The 25,057-nt window shown below is 43.6% G+C and overlaps 1 protein-coding gene across 42 annotated transcripts in view; it reads right to left on the bottom strand.

Annotated features, from left to right (window-relative positions):
* LOC144129383 (protein lap4-like) overlaps window positions 1-25,057 on the bottom strand; it is a 166,815-nt gene that overhangs the window by 37,166 nt on the left and 104,592 nt on the right. For 17 of the 42 annotated variants that reach the window (XM_077663466.1, XM_077663463.1, XM_077663479.1 and 14 more), the window contains 6 exons: window positions 20,552-20,668; window positions 19,377-19,439; window positions 11,136-11,348; window positions 10,099-10,155; window positions 5,985-6,089; window positions 2,918-3,133 (listed from right to left, as the gene is read on the bottom strand). In XM_077663466.1, the coding sequence (XP_077519592.1) occupies window positions 2,918-3,133; window positions 5,985-6,089; window positions 10,099-10,155; window positions 11,136-11,348; window positions 19,377-19,439; window positions 20,552-20,668 (771 nt within the window). Of the gene's footprint in view, window positions 1-2,917; window positions 3,134-5,984; window positions 6,090-10,098; window positions 10,156-11,135; window positions 11,349-19,376; window positions 19,440-20,551; window positions 20,669-24,929; window positions 24,951-25,057 lie in introns of all 42 variants that reach the window. The other 25 variants (XM_077663470.1, XM_077663467.1, XM_077663481.1 and 22 more) reach the window with 5 other exon arrangements.

Here is a 25,057-nt window from a genome sequence, read left to right as displayed (position 1 = left end):
AATAAAAAAGTAATGGAGGTAAAATAAAGAGCAGTTAAATAAAAATGCAACTACGAATTTCATGCTAGCGTTAAGATGTTGCCCTGGGTTGAGAGGGAAGGCGGGGCATCACATAGTCTATGCGCTACTACCAATGATCAAACTGCCGCTAAACCATTGCACTACCAGAAAATGACATCTTTTCATGATGCTTGTGCGAGCTATCACGCCGGTGCCCTTACGTGCAGTAGAAAAACCTATGCAGTTAAGTGACTGCCCTAAGTTGGTGATATCAGCTAACGAACAGCGCTTTGCTAGCAGACAGCAAGGACGTGGAGCGCCCCAGTCTGTAGAAACTTGTAAGGTAGATAAGCAATGCCTCAAAACGCAAAACTTCGTTAATACAACAGTATACCAACATCTTAACACGGCCCTGTATTCCGTACTTTGTTAATTTTCTACTTTGACTGGGTGCAACTCCTACTCAACAACCAGCCAGCTATAGCCTGCATGTCAAGGATACTAGGCATTTTTTATTAAAACCAAATTTCGAAAATTGATTCTGGTGTACTCTTATCAATTTATTTTCTTGGTTAAGACTAAAGTCCAACCCCTAGACAAACCTCGACATAAGGAACATGAATATTACGAATTAATGGCTATATCGAACTGTTCCTAGATATTTCTATCAAACACATGCAATTCTTACTTCACATATAGAATGCGGTTTTCCATAAAACGGATATATCGAACTGCCGAGAGCCAAGCTATGCCTGCTTGGATGGAAGGAGGTAGGCTTTGCCTCGCTACATGAGTGACTAGTGGTGATGTGGTAAATATCTGTGCCACGGTTTATGCTTTACCTCGCATTTGTCGACAGCATCACGGAAGATATAGCGGTGTGAATAGCTGATATTAAAAGCATTTGGCACCTACCTGTGCTTCTAGCACTCATCGAAAGTGCACCAGAACCAGTGGTATCCCAGGCTCATGTCAACTGTCACGGAGGTGGTAAAAACTGCGATAACTTTCGTTCTGAAGTCACATTTTTCACACAATAGCGCTGTAATGCGGGGAAACCATCCTAGCTAGAGTTTGACTTGTTGCCGCCCCATGCTGTCGGTGCTGTGCAGGAAAGCCAACCCTACAGGCATTTGGCGCTCGGGGTTTTTTGCGGCTTGCACAATCGTTGTGAGCAGCTTTGAAACTTTTCGAAAAGGTCTGTTCCAGTTGCCGTCCCTTCGCTGACTAAATTGTGCTCCTCCTGCACGAGTTTTTGGCAAAGTTTCATACCGTGAATTTCAGCTATATCGGACTACTTTATTATTTTTTGTCTGTTCGCTACAATGAGGTCTGACCGTATAACCGATGTGGCAGTGCCGATATTGACAAATAAATGCATTCCAGGATTGCTGGAATGTGCATATATGCTTAACTTTCCTTTATGCTCTTATTGGGGACAACACCTTTGCAGAGGAATTTTGGCTATATTGAACTATTTTATGATTTTTTACCTGTTCCCTAAAACAAGGTCTCACTGTATAACTGAAGTCGGGAGTGTGCATGTTCATAACTAAATGAATTCCAGGATTGCTGTAATGTGTGTTTAACCTTCCTTTCTACTCTGATCGGGGACAATGCCTATGGTGGGCAGTGCACTATTGAACAGTGCCTGGATGTGGGGAGAACCTGCTCGGCTCGCTCTGCTGGCTTTCACCCTGTGTGCTTGTTGCACCTTTCTGTTATTTTTATTTTCCCTTTCTGTGGTGTTTAAGTGGCTTTCATGCAAAGCTGCTGACTTCAAGGCTGCGGTACTGAACCTCGCTGAATTTCGATTCGGGCGAAATTTGAATACGCATTTCGTGATGTCGCTGCGCGTCGATGAGTCCCATGGAGTTGAAATTAGTGTGTGTTAGCATGACTGAACGGCTAGTATGGCAAGTATGGTAACAAGCATTGCCGTTTCTAAAGAAGCCGTGCTTGCCTAGCCGCTACTGCCGTGTCGTCGTATAGCTACCACAGTTAACATATTCATGGCATGATGTGTTCTAAAAAAATCTCTTAATCCGGAGTCCTCCAACATGACTCTATGTGCAGCTTTGGGACAGACCACTACTGCAGCACAGCCTTGCTGCGCTTCAGATGAGTACTGCCTGCAGAGCCTCAATGCCACCACGCATGTACAACACAAGGCCACTGCCACCTTCACCTTCATCGTTGTACGTGCTGCCTATGTACACACTGCCAGCTGAGTAAGCGCACATATATTAGAGGGCCTGCCAGCGCACTCTCTCCTGTCGCTGTGGGTGATCGATCATTCCTACTGTTTTCTAACTGCTATTGTAGTGCCCTGTGTTACTGCACCGATATTTCACCTCCATTACACATTCCTGCTACCTGCATAAAATTTCTATTGACAACACACATGTAAGCGAACGCACCATGTGTGGGAAGCCCATGACACAAGCAACACACTTCCCCACCTTCAGGCAGCTGCAGTGCCACTTCAGTCAAACTGCCCACCAATAAAGATTATCGGAGTATGCTGCAGCCTGTAAAGGGCACAATGGGTGCTAGCAGCCCGTGAACAGAGAAAGCAAAAGGGCACATGAATATGGTCAGTCAAAGTGCCGCACTGCCACTGTGCCCAATCAACGTCACAGAATTCCGCTGCTAAGGGAGGAAAGTGCTGTTGTCGCGCAACTATGCTCCCTATACTACATCGTACAGAAGTTGCAATAGAACTGTGGTTACTAGTTGGGATACTGCTTGTCCCTTTCTTTGCATTCCATCTTGCACACTGTTCCTTCACCAAGATGCCACCGCAGAAGCCAGCCGTCTTGCTAACTGGAGTTCAACACCCTTGCTTTCTTCGAAGTCAGAAGCGCGCACTACAAAGCGTGCAAAATTAAAGTGGCCTCCTCTCTTAGGATCTTACCGTGGCTGCCGCTGAAGCTGGAGGGTGGCTGACTGACTTCTTGGTCATGATGACAGTTGTAGTCTTCTGCTCACCGACAGGCACGGCGGTTGGAGGAGCTACTGATGTTGCAGCTGCAGCCAAGGCAGGACTCACAAGCTGCTCAGCAGCCCGAACCACTTCCATGACACGCTGCTCCACAGATTTGCTGTCCGCAGGCACTGCAACTGCCTTTCCCTGCCACCCAAAATGCCCCAAAGCGATTGTAAGATTTGGCTTCATCTCTCTGAGGTGTTCAGATCAACAAGCAGACAGACATGGGGGAACCTTTCCTATGCAGATGATGCTGCGGTTTCAGTATTCCACCAAGAGCTAGAAAAAGAAAGCATTCTAAATGAGGCAAGGCCAATGCCTGATTCATAACTGGTGTGACAGGAAGAGCACTAGCATTTGTGCCTCGACATATCTGATGCCAAGTAATGTTACAAAACAACTGCCTGTCCCACTAAATTCCCCTTCTCTGCTCATTTAGTCTGTGCATTACTTCACTGCGATCAGCATGGAAAGATCCAGTCCCAGAACAACAAAGAAAAACTATTTCTGGCACGGCAACTATTCCTTGGAATTTTTCGCACCTTTCTTAATCATGCAAATTTTTACCATGAGATTTTTAACTTATGTTTTTGAGTGCATGAATGCACCCCAAAATATGCCCCATAAGGTCTTTCTACTATCATTTCCTTAGCAATGCACAGAGCGAGAAGCTTGTGTATCATCACTGAGTGTGTCTTCACTACCACCGTCCATATGATGTGACCTGCCCATTTGCTCACACTTGCACAAAAGAAACCTTCACACCTGTGTATTCCTTCTCCGTGGTCCAACCTTGCTTGTGCTAAGCATGCTGGGAGCAGCCAAGTAACCACAGTATGAAATATTGGATGAAGGATCAAGTAAATACTCTCAAATCTTGGAAATGAAGGCAATTCAATTGACTTTCACCTTACTGGTTTGGTTTATGGGGTTTAACATCCCAAAGCGACTCAGGCTAAGAGGGGCGTCGCAGTGGAGGGCTCTGGATAATTTTATCATGCACTGACATCGCACAGTACACGGGCCTCTAGCATTTCGCCTCCATCGAAATGCGACCGCCACATTTTGATCGAGGCGAAATGCTAGAGGTCCAGGTAAAGTATGCTACAGATTCGAACTTTCCTGCTTCATAAAAGCAGATGGCCAATGTACAGTTACGTCGGAACAAAATGTGAGCTGCACCTGTGAACAAAAGATATTTAACCTTTTTATTTTAACTTGCATGCTGGTGGCATCGGCCTACCCATGTGCCTACCATGTGACAAGCCTACCCATGTGCTTGCCATTTTTTTTCCACTGACCAATTCTCCCACTACACAGCAGACTCCCTTAAAGATGAGCTGGACACTGCCTCATGAATATGATTAGCTCTTCACAAGTTCCGCTGAACAGGAGCGCTCAACACACCCAGTTTTGCAAGACCACACAGGTGCTATTAGTAACCAAGGACTGAAACCAGCATAAACAAGGACTTTGCATGGATACATTTATTAGGTATCATGGAAAAAATATATATACATTTCTTGAAGATTAATAAGGCACATGCGATCGGTCAATCAGTTGTGCATTTTAAACTTCTTGTGATCCCTGCTGCTTTATCATGCAAGAGAAGTATGCCTAATTTTTGCTGATGGTTGCTCATAACCCAATGCTTCTAAAAGCTTTTACAGTGAAAAGAAAGTAGAATGTGCAGAACGTGAAGGAAAAGACAATTCGTCACTGCTTTTCTTGTTGGGTATAAAGGAAGATAAGTTGAATGCAGAAGCCCACTAAGCTACGCTTCGAGCTTTCTGTACTGCTGTTGCTGTTTGTATAGCACTGTCTTATTTATAACGCAAGCAAGTGAAACAACTCAGCCAGAAGCTTGATGCAGGAAAACCTCAGAAATTCAACGCCATTAATTTGGAAATCCGAATGATTTGAGCAGTCAGCATGGTTCTGGCCTACCCTCATACCTGTTTAGAGCATTGAAGGCTCATTAATTTGGACGTGGTTCAACTCAAGCCAGATGATTCAATCAACCGGCAAAGCAAGTGATCATCCAAATAGCCCTCCTCAAGCCTGAATTGGATGGTTCAGTGTTCGTATACCTCTCGTGTTCACGCAACGGCAGCTGAAGTGCCCCACTGCGGAAAAAAAAAAAAAAAAAGTTCAGCCACATCGTTTCCGTTTTTCTTTTCCGAGATTTCTGCCAGCCGGCGGCGACGGCGGCTATTGGCCACACATCAGCCAGCCAACCGAGCACAGCCGTGCCGTTTCGGAGGCTGACTAGCACGCCACTTCTTTTATCACTTTAGATGGTACCTTGTCTTTCCAGAACAAATGAGCTTACCTCGCTCCCGTCTGCACAGTTTTCCTTCAACTGCACCCAAACTGTGCATTAGTCACACACTACTAGCAGTTAGTGTGGTGGAGCCTCATATGCATTGACGCTGCTTGCGAGGTGGCTCCACTGCTACTGTATCACACCGTTAAGGAAGCCACGAGGCCTTTACCACTGTAGAGCAATTATGCTTACGACATCCCCGCAGGCTGCACGTAGTAACACATTTGATGCAACTAAATTCACTGTCGCTACTCAGTTTCCACCTCGGAAGCAGACGACCATGGCCCAGGTTTCCATCAAATAAATTTTATTTGATACGAATGGTTTTTGGCAAATCGATTAAGGATCTAGATAATTCAGACTTTTTTTCCTGTTTCTAGAAGTCTGAATTAATGAGCTTCTACTGCAATTTGGAATACTAGTAGATTCGCCATTGCAAAAGTTAATGCTAGAAACTTGTTTAACCAGCTTTCTTTTCTTTTTTTTACATCAGTAATTGAAAACTAAAACGCCGCAGACTTGTTGAGCTCATGACAGAAGTCACCTGAAAGGGAGCACATACAGGTTTTTCAAAGTATCCCTATCTGTCTGTCTGTTACTGCGCATGTCATGAAGCGCAATACTGCTCCTCTCAAGTATCATTGTGTGTGATGATAAGCGGGTACCTACGTCGGCGGGCAGGGTGGCCAGTGCTTTGCCCGAGTGCTGTGAGGAGACAGAGGTGAAGCTATGCAAGCTGTGCGAGTCAGCGTCTCTCTCCTTCTTCATCTTCTCCTAGATTTTGCAGGGAAGGTGAGGGCGTGGAGTGAGTGTGCACAGTTCGAGAGACCACCACGAGCAGCACACCTGTGCCAAGCTTACACATGCTAAGTGTGCACTTCTGTGCAAAGAAAGTAGCCACAACACTAGGCTGGTGTGGATGCACTACTGTACCAGCACAGTGGTGATCAGTTTTGGTGTGAACACCCAGAGAGCAGCAGTGATGTTTCAACTGTTCTAGCGACGAAAAGTGGCCAGAATGAGACACCTATCAAATTCAGCCTAGTTAGTAGTTCAAAGTGGGCCGTAATCAACACTGCTGCAGCAATAAGGTGTTCAAGCTCAATGATCACCATTGTCTGTGGGAGGTTGTTGCTAGCTGGTTAACACTACAAAGTGTGAAATTGACTTGAAGGGACACTAAAGATCATTTTAAGCACTGAGAATTTCCTTAGAATATTTGAATTCAAGTATCTCTGGGCCATTTCCAGTGCCTTTTGCACAAGTTTTGATGCAATTTTTTGCTCTGGAAAAGTATTTTCACGCAAACAGTTTGCATTTCCTGCACTCTTAGATTTGGCACTTCACAACGAGATATAAAACCAAAGGTGCTGTACTAAGGTGACTCATTTTTTTATAACAAAAGAACTCCCTGGAGGGAAGAATGCATAAAAATAGCATGCTGATACAAAAAAAAAAAATCTGAAAAACAGCCACATTGATGCTAAGTGCAACAAGTTTCTCAGTGTCGAACAAGGTCATGTGAGATAGTATCAGATCTCATGGCTGTAGTCTAAGGCAGGATTGAACAGCACACACAGGACGACGACACAAGGGGAGAAAGAATGAGACAAAGTGGGCGCTTGTGTCTCGTCGCTTCTCTCCTTGTGTCCTTGTCTTGTGTGCGCTGTTCAGTCCTGTCATGCAATACCAACATGCCCAAACTGCCACGCTATAGTCCAAACAATGCCTGGTTTGGGCCAGCTATGTAAATAAAGGCTCAAGTTAAAGGTCCGATAGTGGCTCATGGAGTTTAATTTATTCACTTTAGAGTCCCTTTAAGCAGCTGCTCAAGATTTAATTAAGATCATGCACACAAAAACACACAAATAAAAAGAGGTGCACAAGCAGTGATGGATATGTACACCAGCTCTCCAGCATATAACTGCAAGCTCAGGCTGCCCAACAAAGTAAAGCAGATGAAATTATTGAAGGCAATGGAAACATGTGAAAATAATAACAGCAGCTCTGGTAAACTCGTTACATAAACCTACCAGCACAAGGATCACAACTGAATGAGTTCACAGAATTTCATGTATTTCTAAGGCAGGGGTTCTCAAACTTTTCTGCCCCAAGGAACCCCAACAGCCTTTAATATGTGCCAAGGAAACTCCCCACTTAACGATTCGTGTCGGTGCTCGCACAAGCAAAGCGTCACAATCGACCACCGTTGCTGCGAATGGACCCTTATTGATATTTAAAGCATCATCCACTTTCGTAAGCTTTTTTATGGGCTTGCCAGCAGAAAAACTTCGTCCCGACACCGCCGACGTCATTGAATTCCCAGAGAAACGCCCCATGCGAGCTCCGGCGGACACACGCATGCTTTATTCTTTTTTGTTTGGCTTGGCGGGGCTAATCTGACGGTGCGGCCCACACCTTCAGTCACTGCCGATGCTTTGTCAGTGTTGAAAAGGAACAGAAGTTCAAATGCAGGCTTATATTGATGAGAGTGAGCTTGACTGCAAACAAAGTCAGGTGCAATGACCCGGCTGCTGATACTTCGCCCTACTCTGCTCACGTGTTTTTAGTGTTTTAAAGTCGAGGAATAGTAAATAACGGTATGGTTACAAGTGTTTAACTTGAATATTTGAGCATTAGCTGCAGTGTGTGATGCTTAAAAGCACACATTTAAACACGCCGCCTTAAGGGGGGATGAGGGTCTTAAAAACGTTTTTATTTGTCAACATAACCTGTTTGAACCTGGCACACAGATGTAACAATGCTGATTTAAAATATACATTTAGATTTCAAATATCTCACCTGGAAAGAAATTTACAGCAAAATAACATCCCAATTAGGTCATTTCTTACGGGCTTTTATGATAATTTCTCAGTTAAATCTTTTTTAAGAATATTCAGACATTTCCAATGGTCCACCGCACATCCTAAAGCTTTCCCTTTTCCTTTAAACATGATAGATTAGCAATTAGGCCAAGTGTGGGCTAATTGCTTGTTTTTCATTGTTTTTTCTTTCCATCTTAATTATTTATGATGAGCAAAGTGACTTTAGAGACACTTTATTAACTTTCCGATGTGCTGTGGGCCTCTGCAAATGTCTGCTTATTCTTAAAAAATGCTTTCTTTAAGTTATAAATTACAATAAAGACCCGTAAGAAATGGCCTAATTAGGATATGTTAATTTGCCATATATTTCCTACCAGGTGAGATATTTGAGATCTTAATGCATATTCAAAGCTAGCATCCGATAATATACCTGCATGCTAAGTTTCAGCTAGATATGTAAACAAATATAAAAAGAATTATGACCCTCACACCCCCTAAGCACCATGTCCCTAGACACAATCCCGCTGGCATGCAGCAAGTTTTGGCACGCTGTTAAGTTTGCTGCGTGAGCCGCTGCCACTGGCACTCCCGTCAAAGCATAAACAGCATCTTGGTGCACTGGTAAAGTCTGTCTGTGCTACAGATGACACCGACAGCACGAAACTGAGGGATGGGTCAAGAAGAGCTAACGTTCCAAAATGAATCTTAACAAACCAGGTGTGCCCGGTCTGCATGTGCCTGCAAGAAGTGTATCAGAAAGGAGGAACCGGACAGTGTGGGTGTTCGCGGAACCCACAAAAGCAGCCCGTGGAACCCCAGTTTGAGAACCCCTGTTCAAGGGGTTTGTGGCAGTGACCCACTGACGACACATAAAAAATAGATCGACAGTCCAATAAGAAATGAAAAGTTACTCTGCATTTTCAAACACATCAATGAATGACAAAGAAGAAAAAAGAACAAAAAGCATGCTGCAGACTAGCACTTGAGCAACTCAACATTATGCTACAAATAAGCTTGCAAATAAGAGTGCATGCAGACAGAATAAGAGGAGGTTAGATAGGTAACAACCTATCTATAAATGGCAAGGTTGATCCACTCCACGTCTATGCATTTATAGAATACAACAATGCGAAGAATTTTTTTTTTAGATGCGAGTTGCTAGCAGATTAACAATATTTAAATGCGCATGCACCCTAAGCCAGCTGCCAGTAAAATGTTAAGATTGCATGCATTAACCTTATTCTTCGAAGGTAAAATGGCCAACATGTAGCACACCTTTAAGCAAGTGAATGAACAAATGCCTAGAAGTGCTCTTAGACACCAATTGCAGCATCACTTTCAGAGACCACTTACAAATGCTTCTTCAAACTTAGACAGTACCCACACAGATGTTAAATTTGACACAGAGGGGTAAGATGGTCAGTTTTGCTTAATGTATTTGACTACACTACCTGAAGCATCAAACCAATACCACTCAATTCTAATACAACTCATATGTGCCCCCTCTACTGCTAAAGTGTCAAAATGACTGCTGGAACAAGGGAACAAGGACAATGGCAACAATGGTGACACTGCTGAGTTGGCAATATGTTCCCTTCTGCCTAGGCATCACTACAGATTGCAACATCTTCTAGTTGATTTTTTGAGGAGGTAAATACTACAACCATATGATATATTAGACTGATCATCAATCACCACCTGTGTGTCAAATATGATCCTGTTGGTTTAGCTAAGCAATGCACTTATACGAATCAATAAAAGCGATGCAAAAGTAAAAAAAATGAAGCCAAGGAGTTCCTAAAGAAGAAATTAATCTTTCAAGACAAAATTATAAACAGGACTACTAACAACTCGATTTCAATATGAAAGGTGATTCACACTTGTCCGATTCCAGAAGCATGCCATGAAATGAGAGAGAAAAAGGAAAAAAAATATGCAGGTGTGCATGCTAAACTCACTATGATATCGCGGTCCTCTTTTTCCCACTGGGCTGTCTCTCTGAGTGCACTCTGCTCCTGGTAGCAGTTATGAAGCAGCAACAAAAGGAGGCAAAAACCAAGAGAGCCCGTGTTACAGATATGGAGCTAAGGTGGGGTGCACAGCTCTGTGCAACTACACAGCTGCCTTCACCAGTAGCACTGAACCTCATGACAAAGAAGAAAAAAAAAAGAACAAAAAGCATGCTGCAGACTAGCGCACTCTGCAAAAAAAAAAAAAGGAAAAGAGACACACATGCCCAATCATTTGCCTCAGGCAACAATACAAGCTAAGCAAAAAAAAAGAAAAAAAGACAGCACTGCAACTATGAGCTGCAAGCTTCTCGCAGAGGAGCTTGCTGATTTACTACACTGCATGAGTGGCAATTCAACCAAGCAGGTTAGGTTTTCATTTAACACACTGCTTCATGCAATGTTCATATTTCTGGACAGTATTTACTACCTTTCCTGCTGCATTATGGCTAAGCTAATCATTTTGGCTGGGCTACCAGCGCGACCGCTTCAAAAGTAGGAGGGCATGTCATCAAGTGCTTGCTGAAGACCAATAGTTTCATCTTAGCAGGGCTGCATTGTTCAGGCTATCAACGGAGCTGTTAACAATTTGAACTTTCAAAACTCAGGTTTAAGAAAAAAAAAAAAACCTTCGCTAAGTTGCTGCACTCCAAAATGAGTAAGTGAACAGTCCTAGTATTGCAACTGCACATCAGCACTTAAAGAAGGACTATATGAAGTCCAAAAGACTAAAAAAAAAACAACACCTAAATGTCAGACAAGCCGAGTAAATAATACAGCAATGATCCTCCAAAATGATGCCAGCATTATAAAAAAAATCATTCCATGCCACCCGACAACCAAAGTAGGGTTAGAAAACATGTTTACATGCATTATCTGCAGCTATGACTGGCCTCTTCCAGCATTATGGCCTTCCAACAAAAGCATTAGTCAATTTCTCACTCCTAAGAGAGTCAAGAAAAGCTCCCTGGTCCCACAGTGCTCACCTCCCTCAGTGCAACAGTTACTTCATCCTCATGGTCAATGGAGGACACAGATGCAGCCGTCTTCAGTGAGCTCTCCTGCGGAGACTCCCCCTCACCCATTGCCGCAGCTGCATTGTAGCCATCACAAACCACGAGCCGAATAGTGTCGCCCGCTGTCCTCAGAATGTTAACGGCTTCCTGGTGGGTGGCTCCCAGCAGAGACAGGCCGTTCACCTGGACAGTTGGCAGCTGCATTCACTATCCCATTCTTATGCACCTCTAGTAGCACTGCTGTGTTGGGAATGATGCTTGCCAGGAATGTCCACAATGTACTATCAGCAAAAAATGAAATGCGAACAAGAGAACTGAAACGGAGACAGCAAAACGAGAATTTCGATGAAGGAGACGGAATAATACTAGACCATTAAATTTTCACTTCAATGGCACGAGGATCGCATCATGGAAGTGTTAATGCACCGTGCCTGTATTTCCTCCCAGGTAGCTAACATTTTTGTATTCTTGTATTCGCTCTAGAAGCATCCTGTTCATGTTTCATTTGTTGCTGATAGTACAGCGCCCCCTTGAGGACGGAACTTGAGAAGGGCAGTGCTTGAAAAAAAAAAAAGTGTTGTTTCTAGCGGAGTGGGAGGCTTTCCATCAATTGTGCACTGGATGCACCCAAAAGCGTAAGACAAAATCACTTACCAAAATTCTTTGATCTCTAGACATACTTGGTCATATGTAGTCATGTAAATAACAATATTCAAAGGCAAAAGTTGCGACATGAGGCAAATATGAAAAATGCCAAACAAAAGTGTGGCCTCAGTTGCTAGAAATTGGTCTTTTTGCTAAACAATGTGATTAATGTCTTGATGAATACCCTTATCATGCAATGTGCTGCTGTGCTATTTTATGCAATGCAACATCCTTACAGATAAAAATCTTAGATACTTGAACTTATCGTATTGTAATGAGGGCTAGCACTGTTCTGCTACCCTATAAATGCATGTAAGGGCTGGTCCGGCGTATGGGCCGCGCCTCGTTTGCCAGAAGGAAATATTGCCAAAAATAATATCCCTGTAAGGGCCGCACCCAAACTTTCCATGACCCATGCGAAATGCATGCACCGTGGTCTCCGCAATTCGCTCCGGCTGTGAGCAACTGCGCTCTTCATCGCAGAGGCCACGCACATGCACAGGAGCTTCCAGGTGACACCCACAGATGGCGCCCCATAACGCAGCTCGTCGTCGTCAACTTTTTCCTCGACCGCGAGCTCTCGCTATCGACATCAGTATCACCAGCTCCAGCTGTCAAAGGCACGGGAGTTGTAGTGTGTTGTTTCACCGTAGTTGTGGCTTTCGCGTGCTGCCGCCGAGCATTGCAGTTTTAGCCCAATGGGCAAGCACCTTAGTAGCTACATGAACGGGAGTTTGTTGCCGAAAACGGCAAGCTTTTTACGTGCGGCGGGCAGGAAATTTGACATGGCCAAGAAGTCATTCGGCGATGGCGCAGCCAAAAGGACGCATTGAGGAACACAAGCTGCAAAAAACGCACTTTCTAAACGCAAGCCGTGGCAGTTGCCCAAACTGGAAGAAGAGCTGCTCTGCTATGTGATGGAAATGCGGAACAAGGGCTACGCATTGACAGCGGACGTGCTGCACGACTTGTTGTGGGATGAGTGTGCACCAGAGCACAGCACCAGCTCAGAGTCTGAATACATTGCGAGTGTCGTAGAACGTAGAATAAATGCCTCATTCCCTGATTGATGTATTATCACTTTAAAAAAAGGTTTTTTTCGCAAATCGCGTGTATGGACCGCACCCCGAAAATTGGCCCTCAAATCTGGAAAAAAAAGTGCGGCCCTTACACACGTTTATACGGTATTTTACTTGTCAAAAGAAACAGTGCCAAACTTAACGTAACCTTTCTATTGAACCAGAAAAACCACTGAACAGAGGGTGAAAACTGAAAAGATGACAGAAATATAGTCCCTGATAAAAAGTGCTAAGCATCTGAAAAAAAAAAAAAAAATTGTGACAGTGTTTGATTACGTGGTGCTAAAACTCAATCACGTTCCTCATCAGCAGAGCCTTGCTTTTTGAAGCGTTGCACAATTTTCTGTGAAGATTTAAAATGAAATTTGACTTTTTCACAAGGTCTGGCACACTCTAGAGAGCACGTGAAAATTCTTCTGGTAGCAAAAGAACTTGTTGAAAACAAGCGCACATGGGCGTCCCATGCGTGATCCTCTTCCGCAAGGCACCAATTGCGTACGCGGTGTGGCAGGTGTGTACTAGAAGGGTACTGCCATGTCCAATAACCCTTGTCACCGGCATGAACTGTGCAGGTGCACTAGAACCTGGCACTAGTTTTAGCCAGTGGAGCTCGGGAGAGGGCAGAGGAGGAGAGGTGAGCATGCGCAGAGTGACCATGTGAACAAGGCGTATTACCTTTTTAAGCAGCAATTTTCCATTTAACCAGCAATTAGAAGGAGGCAAATCGTTCCTATTTCCATTGTAGTTGTTAGTTGTAGGCCTGTTTAGGTGTGGGCCTGTCTACAAGCCAGTCCATACATGTAAAGTGGACCAGTCTGACCTAGTATCTACTTCAACCACAACCGAAAAACTTTTTACAGATCTGAATGCCAATGCATATTTAGACATACATTTCCACTGGACTGGATGCAGCTGGCCAGCAGTGGAAAAAGTATTTTTCCAATTTTAGCACAGCATTGCAGAAAATTAGAGCTTGAGACACCACATAAATTACGCCTACAATAACTAGCACATTCTAATGTACTGCACGTAAGTGCTAATCATTGCATAAGCCTTAAGGGGAGACACGGGTCTTTAATAAATGATCAGAAAAACGCGAAAATTTCGGTTCTGCCAAAATACCACATTCGGGATTTATACACTCTAAAATACCTGCCTAAAAAGTTGCAAAGCCTAATTCGACCTCTAATTACTAAAGAATTTTACAATTCACACCTACGAAGTGCGGAAACGGCGATTTCGGGGTGAAATGCGGCAGAACTTTGCGCCTGTCGCTTCCCACGACTGCGTGTCCCGATGGCCGTTGTCGTTTTATTTAAAAACTGGGGCCCTTCCCCCACATCCTGTATTAGTACTCAGTGCCATGAAATATTTTTGAAACGGTCGTATTCCACTGTTTTTCAGGCCTCTACAACAATTTCCGAATGGCTGGCGTGCTCATTTCAAATGCAATTTTCCCAGCTTCATGTTTTTTGCCAATGTGACTAGCATTATGGAAGCTTTTATTCGTTTTTAAGTGCAATTTCAATTAATCTTACACCGTTGAATTCAGAAAGAACTAAACTGTGGAGCTATGCTATTTTTTTGGCTGAGTGAAAGATTCCAATTTTTTTTAACCATAATGTCACCTAACTATATTTCATAATTATGGTGCTTGGACATAATTCCATGTTTTTATATGATGATGTGCCTCAAAAACAGCATAATATGCACAGCTCCACATTGCAGGTCTTTGGCTATGGCTCCATTACAATCAAAACAAAAAACATATTGAAAGTGTCTTAATGACCCATAAGAATTTATCTATATAGGCTTCAGTTATTTTCGTACATTATGGGAATTAACTGAGATATACTGAAACTAATTATATTTTTTAAAACGGGAAGAAGAAACACACATGTGCACCCAATTTCATCACGCTATCTTTAGTAACAAAAATTGTCATTTATAGACCCATGTCTAAGGGGAAAGAGGGTCTTAGAAATAATTCCTTATTGAAAAAGTCACAATTATGAAATCTTCAGGAAGCATGTATGTTTGTGTGCAGATTCCGAATATATAATTCAATTTTATGTACAAGTCCTAGTGCCCTTATGCAACTGTTGTGTAACTTTCTGCCGAGAGTTTGAAAGAAATTCGGTTGCAGGGAACTTGTTAGATTGCATGCCACTGGTATCTCTTGACATCAAACTATGTAATAAGGATAAAATTATCATCCTGCCAGTTATAAAAGGTGAGTTATAGTATTTTGAAATCATCAAATACAAATTTTTCTTCAAGTTTGTGAAGTGGCAAATTCAAAACCCTGTAACTAAACTTCTGTGATAGGATAATAATTTTGCCCTTATTACATAGCTTGAAGCCAAGAGAAACCAACTGCATGCAATATAACTAGTTTCCTACACCAGAATTTCAAACTCTTGGCAAAAAGTTACACAACATATTGCATAAGTGCACAAGGACTTGTTGTAAATAAAATAAAGTTACATATTGGGAATCAGGACGCAAAAATACACGTTTCTAGAATATTTCACTGCTGTGACTTCATTAACAAATTTTTTTTTCTAAGACCAGCTTCCCCCCCTTAAAGGATTATAGACACCAAATTTTTGCTTTTGTGTTTTCCTTTTTCAAACGATGCATTGGACATTGGTACACATGGAACACACCGTGGTATACCGCTCTGTGGTACGACTGCTAAATAATTTACAACAAAATTTCTTCTTGACGCTGTTCCGGTTTTGGCTTCATCAAACGAACGATGACTATGACGTGTAGTTGAACTTTAGGTCATGTGAGGCACAAAAAAACGGTAATATAGCTGCTGATACGTCGTTTCTTGCAAGTCTAGCTCTTGAAGCAGGCTGGCTTAGGTATTGTAATGAGTTAAAACTATGTATCACCGTTTATATTGGCTTTTTGTGCCCCACGTGACCTAAGTTCATCTGCATGCCACAGCCATTGTTCGGTTGATGAAACTGAGACCAGAACAGCATGACAGAAGGAATTCAATTACAAAATATTTACAGGTTGCAGGCGAATACCACGTGGTGATTCATGTATTTGAATGTCTAATGCATTATTTTAAAGACGAAAACATGTAATAAAATTTAGTGTCTATAGTCCTTTCAGACTAACATTTCAAAGCCCTGCTCCTATTTCCTGTTGAGTGGATAAATGGCTTCGCAGGCATGCTTTGGTTTGGATTGATTTGGTTAAGGGGGTTTAACATCCCAAAGTGGCGCAGGCTATGAGGGATGCTGTAGTGAAGGAATTTCGACCACCTGGGTTCTTTAGCGTGCACTGACATCATACTGTACACGGGCCTCTAGAATTTCGCCTCCAACAAAATTTGACCGCCGCGGATGGGATCGAACCCACGTCTTTCGGGTCAGCAACCGAGCGCCATTACCACTGAGCCACTGCAGCAGCTAAGGATATGCTTTGAGGAACGAATCTGCATGCGTGCAAGAATGATTGCAAAACTAAATTGGAGGATTTTTGCAATGGTTATTTGTTCATGTGTTATGATAATAGACAATTTTAAATTTACTCACAGGGCAAAGCAATATTGAAAATATTGTCTGTTAACATTGGTGCATGTCATTACCATGCTGAGCTGGGGCCAGATGTGCTCGTGCAGATGAAACAAATCTTAAAAAGGTATTTTGTTTGTATATTGGCTCTAACTCTGCACAGCAAGAACAGGACGTAGAAACAGAAATTTGGCACGCTGCACTGCTTGACCTGGATTGGCATGCGTTAAAAGTCACGTGACCAGCTACTAGGCACCAATGGCAAAACAAGTTTTAACCTCCAGAAATGCTATACAGACCAGAACAAACAGGGTGCACCCCATTGCAATTAAATGCAGACTATCCCATAAAGGTGTGTAAGGGCTGCACTTTGTTTTCCGATTCCAGGGCCAGTTTTCAGGGTGTGGCCCATGTGGGAAAAAGGTTTTTTTTTTTTTTGCTTCAAGTAAAGACAACACACCAGCCAGAAAATGAGTGGCATTTATTATATGCTCAATCATCGTCATTCGCCAAGTATTCTGGCTCTGAGCTAGTTCTGGGCACTTCTTGTCCACTTTGAATTTCCTGCCTGCCACGCGCTTGCTGTGTTGAAGAGCAAACTCTACGACTTTCAATTTAAAGTCAGCTGCGTAGCTATTATGGTACCTGCCTATCGTGCTAAAATTCCAATGCTCAGCGGCAGTTCATGAAAGAAAAAAAAAAGCAAACAGCACATGACCACTATAACGCATGTGCAGTTGGCAGTCACAAAAATAAAGGAGAGCACTTATGTCATAACTACTTAGGTAAGTGCTTTGAATGCTAGAGCATAGTTTTTTTTAATTTTTATTTATTAAATTTTTTTTTCTCTTTTCTAATGATGCATGTGCCTTTTCATCGGCCTGCAGTCGTAAGACAATGTATATACTGGGTCCACCTTTGTTTGCCAAGAAGCAACGTGGCTTTGCCTCCTATGGGCTGCATGCTCTCCTCGCAATCTTAACGTCTTGGGTTCAATACCTCACACCTTCGGAAGAAATTTTATTTTTCCCTGATACCTTAGTGATGTCATCTGGGATTTTAGGGACCACTGCTGATGGTCAACGGCGACGCCGAGTTTCACTGCCGATAAGCCACATAATGCTTTCGCATTAAAAAGCTGGAGCTGGTTATACTGATCATGCTGATATAGATAGCGGGAGTTTGCGGGAGAGGAAAAAAAGTAGAACATTCCCTGGTAGGTGGAAAGGTTGGGTGCGGCACTTACAAGGGTCTTTTATAATACTTTCTTTGGGAAAACAGGGTGCGGCCTTTACACAGGTGTAGCTTACACATGTTTATACAGTATCTTTGCAAAATTTCAGAAGACTGCTTCTTCCTTGGTCCATATTACGAGTTTGTGTCATAATTAACAGCATCATAGTCTGCCGCAGTGGCTGCACCTGATTGGTCGAAACGCCAGAAGCAGATACGGTGGTTCGGATGCAGCGAAAAGGGGCGAAGAAACCGGACGGTGACGTCAAACACATAACGTATGCAGCAGATGCTCAACAGCCAATATGGCGGCGCACTCTGAAGTGGAGCCTCTCGCTTCGAAGTGAACTCGTCGAGGTTACTGCGTTTTTCGGCACGTGAACTGGCTATAAACTGGGTACGGGGCTTTTGCTTCGTCTTGCCTTGCCTATAACAAATTGAATGGATGATGAATTTGGCCTCATTTTTATTTCGTTGGACGATTCGGTAGCTCCTAGGCCTAACGAGCACCGGTTTGTTGCAGATTTTGTTCTCTTCATTCAAACTGGATGGTGCTACTGTCACCAGAGTTATCTCCTGTGCATATGTTGAATGATGTAACGTAAACCATAATGTCCCGCAAAATGTTTGCGTTTACTGCATGCAGACATTTATTTCCTATTCTAGGACTCTCTATTAGGTGTTGATGCGTCCTGCATCATGGCTGTGTGTAAACCCTTGGCGGCGTGGCTCACCAGCGACACGCTGCTACACCGCCGTGTTTGACATGCCAGAGGTCGTTTTTCGGCGTTTCTTACGGCTTTCGATAACCGCATTGGTGTGGCTCTGCACTAAGCTTGCGAGTTAGCTTGCATGTTAGTTTTCAGGCGTCAGTGGGCATGCGCGCACTTCGTACCATGGCGAACCCATGAAAACTTCGTCTGTGAAGTCTTCCAACGCAAATATGAAAAGAAACACAGCAAGAAGATTTTTTTAGCTCATCCCTTTTATTTATTTGCTGCAGAAAAATTAAAAACCTAACAGCGGCATCTCGCGGTTCTTGCAGTGCCTGCATAAAAGGAATGAAAACCGTAAATTACCGTCTGCACAACCGTTCAATCACAGCACCAATTTACATTCAGCGATGTTGCAGACGGCAATTTCGTCACAGCATCTTGGTTCAGCACGGCACGGAGCACGCATTGTGCAGTGAGTGCATGCTACAAGTTGTCCTCTCCGTTCCCTTTTCCTGAAGATAAATGTAAAATGCCGTGTTGTGTGACAAGCTAGACTGCCTTTTATTTACCATCGGCTATCGACGGCTGTAGGGGCCGCCTTCTGTCATTGAAAAGCCATGCGTAGTTGCGTACAATATTTTCTTCTTTAAGTACACCTCCGGCCTTTACGGTGCAGAAAAGAGTGTCTGAACTATTGTTTATGTTTGTTGGGTAAATAAAGTAGCTTTGATATTACCCCTTTACAGTGGAATGTGTTGCGAAACTATACTTGTGGCTGAATGTTTTGTCGCATTGGTTGCGTCCCTTTTCTTGGCAAAGAGCAATAGCACCGCTGGCCGTTTCGCTGAGGCAACCGCAACGCAGTGATATCCAGCCGCCACTCACAGTCGCAACTGAACAGACATCCACTTCCGGTGTTTCGACCAATCAGGTGTGGCCGCTACGGCAAATTATGAATCTTTTTATTATGACACAAACTCGGAATACGGCCCCTGCACTTACCTCAACAATACGCATGCCTGGCTTAAGCCTGCCGTCTCTCAGCGCGGCCCCATTTGTGTTAATCTGCAAAAAGACGCCAAAAATGTTTACTGCACTTCTACACTTTAATAAAGACAAGCAATACAATTATGTATCAGTAAGACCATTAAGAGCCATTAGGCTAAAACTGTCCCCGGATGTTAAGCACTGACTGAGATGCATAGCTGTGCTTTATATGTTGGCTTGCGAGCACTCTGCACAGCAGACGTTACAGCAGGAAAAAAGCCAATTCAGGGCAGCTTTCTTCAGCTTTGTAGCATGACAACAATGCTGACAAATAACATCACAGGGTAAATTACTACTCTTGAATATACAAGCCTCTTTAACAGACTGGAAGTAGCAAAACCCGCACAGTTCAATCTGGATATAAGGAAAATTTGAAGAGTCCTCAATTTTTTGTTTAAAGTAGTTTTCGCATTAAGGCTCCAAAGGACAATGCAGAATGGAAAACAAAAAGAAAAATGTAGATGAAATTGCCTAGCAAACATTCACAGTAAACTGCTTTTACTCAAAGTCACAAACACGGAGAGGCGTTTTATGATTGCACTGAGGACAGGACTGCGGTAGCAGAGTCCTCATACCCCTCCTGGTGCAGTGATGCACCACTGCCCTGTGATGGCAGTTGCTCCCAGTTGCCTTGTGTGGCCCAGGTTGCTCTTCTTGAGCAACCAATCATAAACTTGACTGCCACCTGCCATGGTGCACAGTTTGCTCACTGTCCAGTGGGCAGGTTGTGATGGCACCGCAAGGTAGCTTGACCTATAGGAGGCCCACCTGCCTCCTAGGCTGCTCTCTGCGGTCTACATGCCAGAGTCATGCTCGTGATTTTTTCGCTCACAACGCGAACGCAGGCGTCGGCGATGCCGATGCAGAACTTTCTGAAAGATGGGGCCTATCGCATTGAAGGCTAGGTACATATGCCTCCTCTGTAAATCATTTTAGCACCAACTGGCAAGTTGTTACGCCAGGAGGTCCCTGACACCTCCCTCCAAATGCAATTAAACAGCTGGTACCAGCTAGTGCAATTGCGCTTTCCTGGGATACTGCTGGGCCGGCGCAAGTTCCACTACGTCACCTGTCTGCAAAAGCACGAGAGAAAACTAATAGTAAAAATAAACTCAAGCTGTAATAACCACCTTAGAGATGAAGATGCTCTCGTCTGATGGATCGGCAGGGTTCCCTGAATGCCCCTGAACACCCCCTTTGATATTCATTCCCAGCTTTTCGCCGGGCTCTCGCTGAATCACCAGTTCCTGCACAGAACAAGCACGCGGTTCAGCTCACGGAGATAGAAAACAGGAAAGGGCCCATGCAACAGGCATCATGCAATGCACGCACACACACACACACACACACACACACACAGCCAAAATACAAAAACTAGAGGTGCAATAAGCTACACACAAAGAAGTGGACAGAATTCCTTGATGAAACACATCTCCCTCCAGGTGTTTCACTGAAATACAGCATGCACAAATAAAACAAAAATTGGCACACAAAAACCCACGCAGATATTCAGTGCACTGCAGCACTAGCGTGTGTAACAACAACAGGCTTAGTTTTTGACATTACAGAGAGCAAGAAACAGATATGGTAAATGATATTGTTAAGCCAGGTCCAAAAGGCTGCAGAATATTTTTTCATGCAAGTGTCAGCACCCTTGTTTTAACAACAGAAAGTTAATGCAGATACAACAGTACCTGAAATTTAGGAATCAAGAGCTACCTGACCCAAGTAGGACCACACTTTAAAAGGGATACTAAATGTGTTGCTAAAAATATCCTACCTTTGCACCTGGTGCCTCTTTCTATCACTAGTGTGCTGAAAGGTACAGTGGCAGGCCAACTGTAGCATGGATAGTACCTGTTATGGTCGGCTAACCACCCACCAACGTCTTTCTTTCTGAATCATCGTTATCAAAATTTCACAATGATACAGTTAAACCTCGATATAACGGACATCGATATTGGAATTATTGGCTATATCAAACTGTTTGTAAATATTGTTGACAGACGCATGTAATTTCTACTTTAATATCAAACATGGTGGGCCACGAAACGGGTATACTGAACTCCAGAGTGCCGAAAAATGCCCATTAAGACGCCAAGCGGCAGGCTTCGCCACACTACACATATGACTGGTGATGATGCGTCAAGTGTTCCTCACTAAGATTTGCGCTTTTATCTCGCACTCGCCAACAGTTGGGCGTAGGGTTGTAATCCGGCAGTCAGCATGCATTCATGCCTCTTGCATTCGTCGACAGCACCCTGGAAGCAGCAGCGCAGATGGTGAAAACAGCGACGGCTTTCGCTCTTACGTACTGCTTTACACGCGACACAGTTGTGATGCGGGGAAGCCACTGTAGCTGGCACTTAAAGGGACTATGCAATGAATAAAAAGTCGCTTGTAAATGTTTTCAATGCTTAGAAATGATGATTCACACCAAGTATGAGTCTTCGGAACTGAGCAGGCAATCTATTATGAATTTTTAAAAACTGTGTTTCTTAAAATTTGCGGGCCAATTGGTGTGGTCGTAGTGACCGATTTTGAAACTAAAATCGTGAAAAAAGACGTCACTGTACCCACGACATAGCCAGGCCACCACATGCTCTCCTTCGCTGGAGCCACGGCAGCCACGACATCATGGGCACACTTCCGGTAGCCATGAAAATTGTCTGCTCGTGCCGCCGCGCGACCCTCTCGGGCAAGCGCGAGCCGGGGCATTGCCTTCGCGCATATGGTTTCAATTTTCCTCTGCCGCCTTCTTCTGTCGGGAGTTCCGGAGCCACTCGCAGTGGCTCGCCGAGTCGCTACTGTTGTCGGTACGGCGTGAACGCATAGGGCTCAATGCCCATCGCGGCCGTAAGAGCGAGCAGTCGCGCCTCGAGGTACGGGTCCATTACTGCTAACTACAACAGACGACAAGCAAAGAAACCCGACGCGCGCCGCAATCACGACGCCGACGCTGCTGCTGGGGTGCTAGGAGCGACAACCGGAAGTTGCAAAAGGAACGTCAGCGGATGACGTATTCATGGGCGGGGCCCTGTCCCAGAGCTGTTTTCTTTGTTTTTGTCTGGTGCCCCGCGTGTACGAGTTGAGGGGGGAGAGGAGGACCGTAATTTTTAATCGCCTATATCTTCGGTATTATTGATGCTAGCTTAAAAATTCTTGCGTTGGGGTAATGAGTGATGAAATGCCTATCTCTCGTCTGCTTTACGTAATCTCAATTTATTGCATAGTCCCTTTAACCTGTGATTGCGGTGCTGTGTGGGGAAGACAACTTAAAATGCACTCTTTTTCACGACCTCCTGAATACCTGTGAACGCCTTCGAAACGCTGCTAAAATCAGGGACGTCTCTCCATTTCTCTAGCAAGGATCGCCTGAATTGCTGTCCCTTCAATGATTAAACTGCGCCGCTATTGTATGCATTTCTGACAAAATTTTGATACGACTATATTGAACTTATTTTTTACCAGTTCGCTATAACGAGGCTTCACTCTATATCAAATCATTTGTGTTAATAGGTTGCACTGCGCACAAGCAAAAACACTAGTTGTACCTTCGATCAGAAGACAGACCCCTCTTTTTATCTGCGAAAAATCTTATTTTGAAAAACCACTATGACCATCCCCAAATATTACCATATAAACACAGACAGATGCACGGTGAACATAACCCCTATCAAGTTTGGTCCTACATAGGTCAGGAACAACCAGAACACTGGGCAGCTTGGGATGACAAACATCCAGTGATAAAATAATGCTTGCTACTGGGGTGCACTCCAAACACAACAGAAACTGCATTGATATTTTGAGTTGCTTCATTCATCCAGGTGCTCACCAACACAGGCAAGAAAGGGCCACACAATTAAGACTATGAATGAGCAGAAAACAATTAAGGCTAACAGTAGAAGGAAACAAAAAGAAAAGTGAGATAAACGAAAACCACAGGCTGGTGAACAGAAGGAAGTGTAAGGACTTGTAATATATATCATATGGAGATAAAGACAACTAATTGTGCTCTGAACCTTTGTAAGAGCAATGCAAAGACTTGCTTTCATGTGTGTTAAGACAGAACGTGCTAACACATTAACTGATCTAGCCCCAGCCTTTAATTTCAGCATGTTGCTTTGCCATTCAGTGTGGATTAAAAATTTGATAACATTTTCACAAAGTGTGACATGAGAACATAAGGTACAGCTACATAAACCAACTTTTACAGCAGCAGCAGAATTCAGCCACACAGAGAAAGCCTGAACCAGCTTCCTCATGCCACCATTCACAACCTATGCACTGTGGTGAACATGACACGTGGCAAGAAGGCATGCAGTGGCTCACCAAAGATTCCATTCACAACCCTCATACGAAGGTGACTGCTAGATGCGAGAACCAGGTGTGCTGAGCCACGTCCTATGTGTGTCGTTCATACATTAATGCCCATTATATTATGGCAACTGCGAAACATGACTACAAAGCACACTGTCAATTGCCTTGATTGCTCTCAATGACAGTTGAGAGAAAGGCAAATCTCTGATACAAGGCTTAAACATGCAGTGACCTTTTTCATAAAGTAGGTACAAAACTCACGCTTCCTTTTGCATCACAAAACAACACAAAGTAACTGAACACACTGTGCTACATGCCTGCTTTCACCCCATACTGTCATCAAAGGAAAGCTTGCAGGATGGTTGATTATTATTTACCTCACAGGCTGTAGATAATAGGGCATCACGGCTTGCATCGACAGATTACCCAGTTCTAACGATAAACATGTTACTTTAACTGAAAACAAAGCTTTTATAAGTTCAGAGGCGAAATACTGAAATACAAGTGTTGTCATATGTGGCCGTTTTCTCAAGTAAGATGCGGTGCATTGACAGTTCTTTTTTTTTTTTTGGCATGGACCCCTGAGGCTACGTTACACCACCATTCACTTCCAAACGGTAACCACGGATCTGTTTTTGATGCAGATGTCACGAGTTTAAATTGAGTGACTGCCTTTTGCTGCCAGACAAACATCAACATTGCCAGAAAGAGTGATAGATGCAATCACATGCTTTCTCAAAATTCGACAGCTTGAGACTTGTGAGAAGAGTGCTGAATATTCCACTGCATTTAAAAATCTATTGGCATACTTAAGTGCTTGTGTACATACGATTCCCAACATCTGAATACAAAATGTTATGCATAATGTAAATATAACAACACCCATGCAGCCTTAAAAGAAACCACATAAATACATATTTTCTTATGGTCGGGCTGGCAGGCCTAAAAATTTTGTTGGTGCAAAGATGTGAGCAGGGTACAACCCCACTAAAGGAGAAAGCTTTTGAGGCAGTCCCTATGCCAAGTGTGGTGCTCAGCTTCAAAACAACGCCGACTATACAATCAAACGGCATGATGCAAACAGAACATAACATAGTGCATTTACTTCACACTGGAAGGTGGAACCAAGTTGGAGTAAGACACCGTGCTTTAGGAAAAGAGATGCATTCATTCACTTTCGGTACTTACTGTTACAGCTAGCGGTTCAGCCTTTTAGAGTACCAGCAGTGAAAAGAAAAAAAAGTTCAATATAAGATGACCATTTGGTGTTTTCAGGGACAGCAAATTCAACAGCAAATGAAACAAACCTCAGTGCA

This window comes from Amblyomma americanum, chromosome 4 (genome assembly GCF_052857255.1).
Source record: "Amblyomma americanum isolate KBUSLIRL-KWMA chromosome 4, ASM5285725v1, whole genome shotgun sequence".
NCBI lineage: Eukaryota > Metazoa > Arthropoda > Arachnida > Ixodida > Ixodidae > Amblyomma > Amblyomma americanum.
The sequence above is the reverse complement of the archived record's forward strand: the minus strand, read 5'-3'. Positions and strand labels throughout refer to the sequence as shown.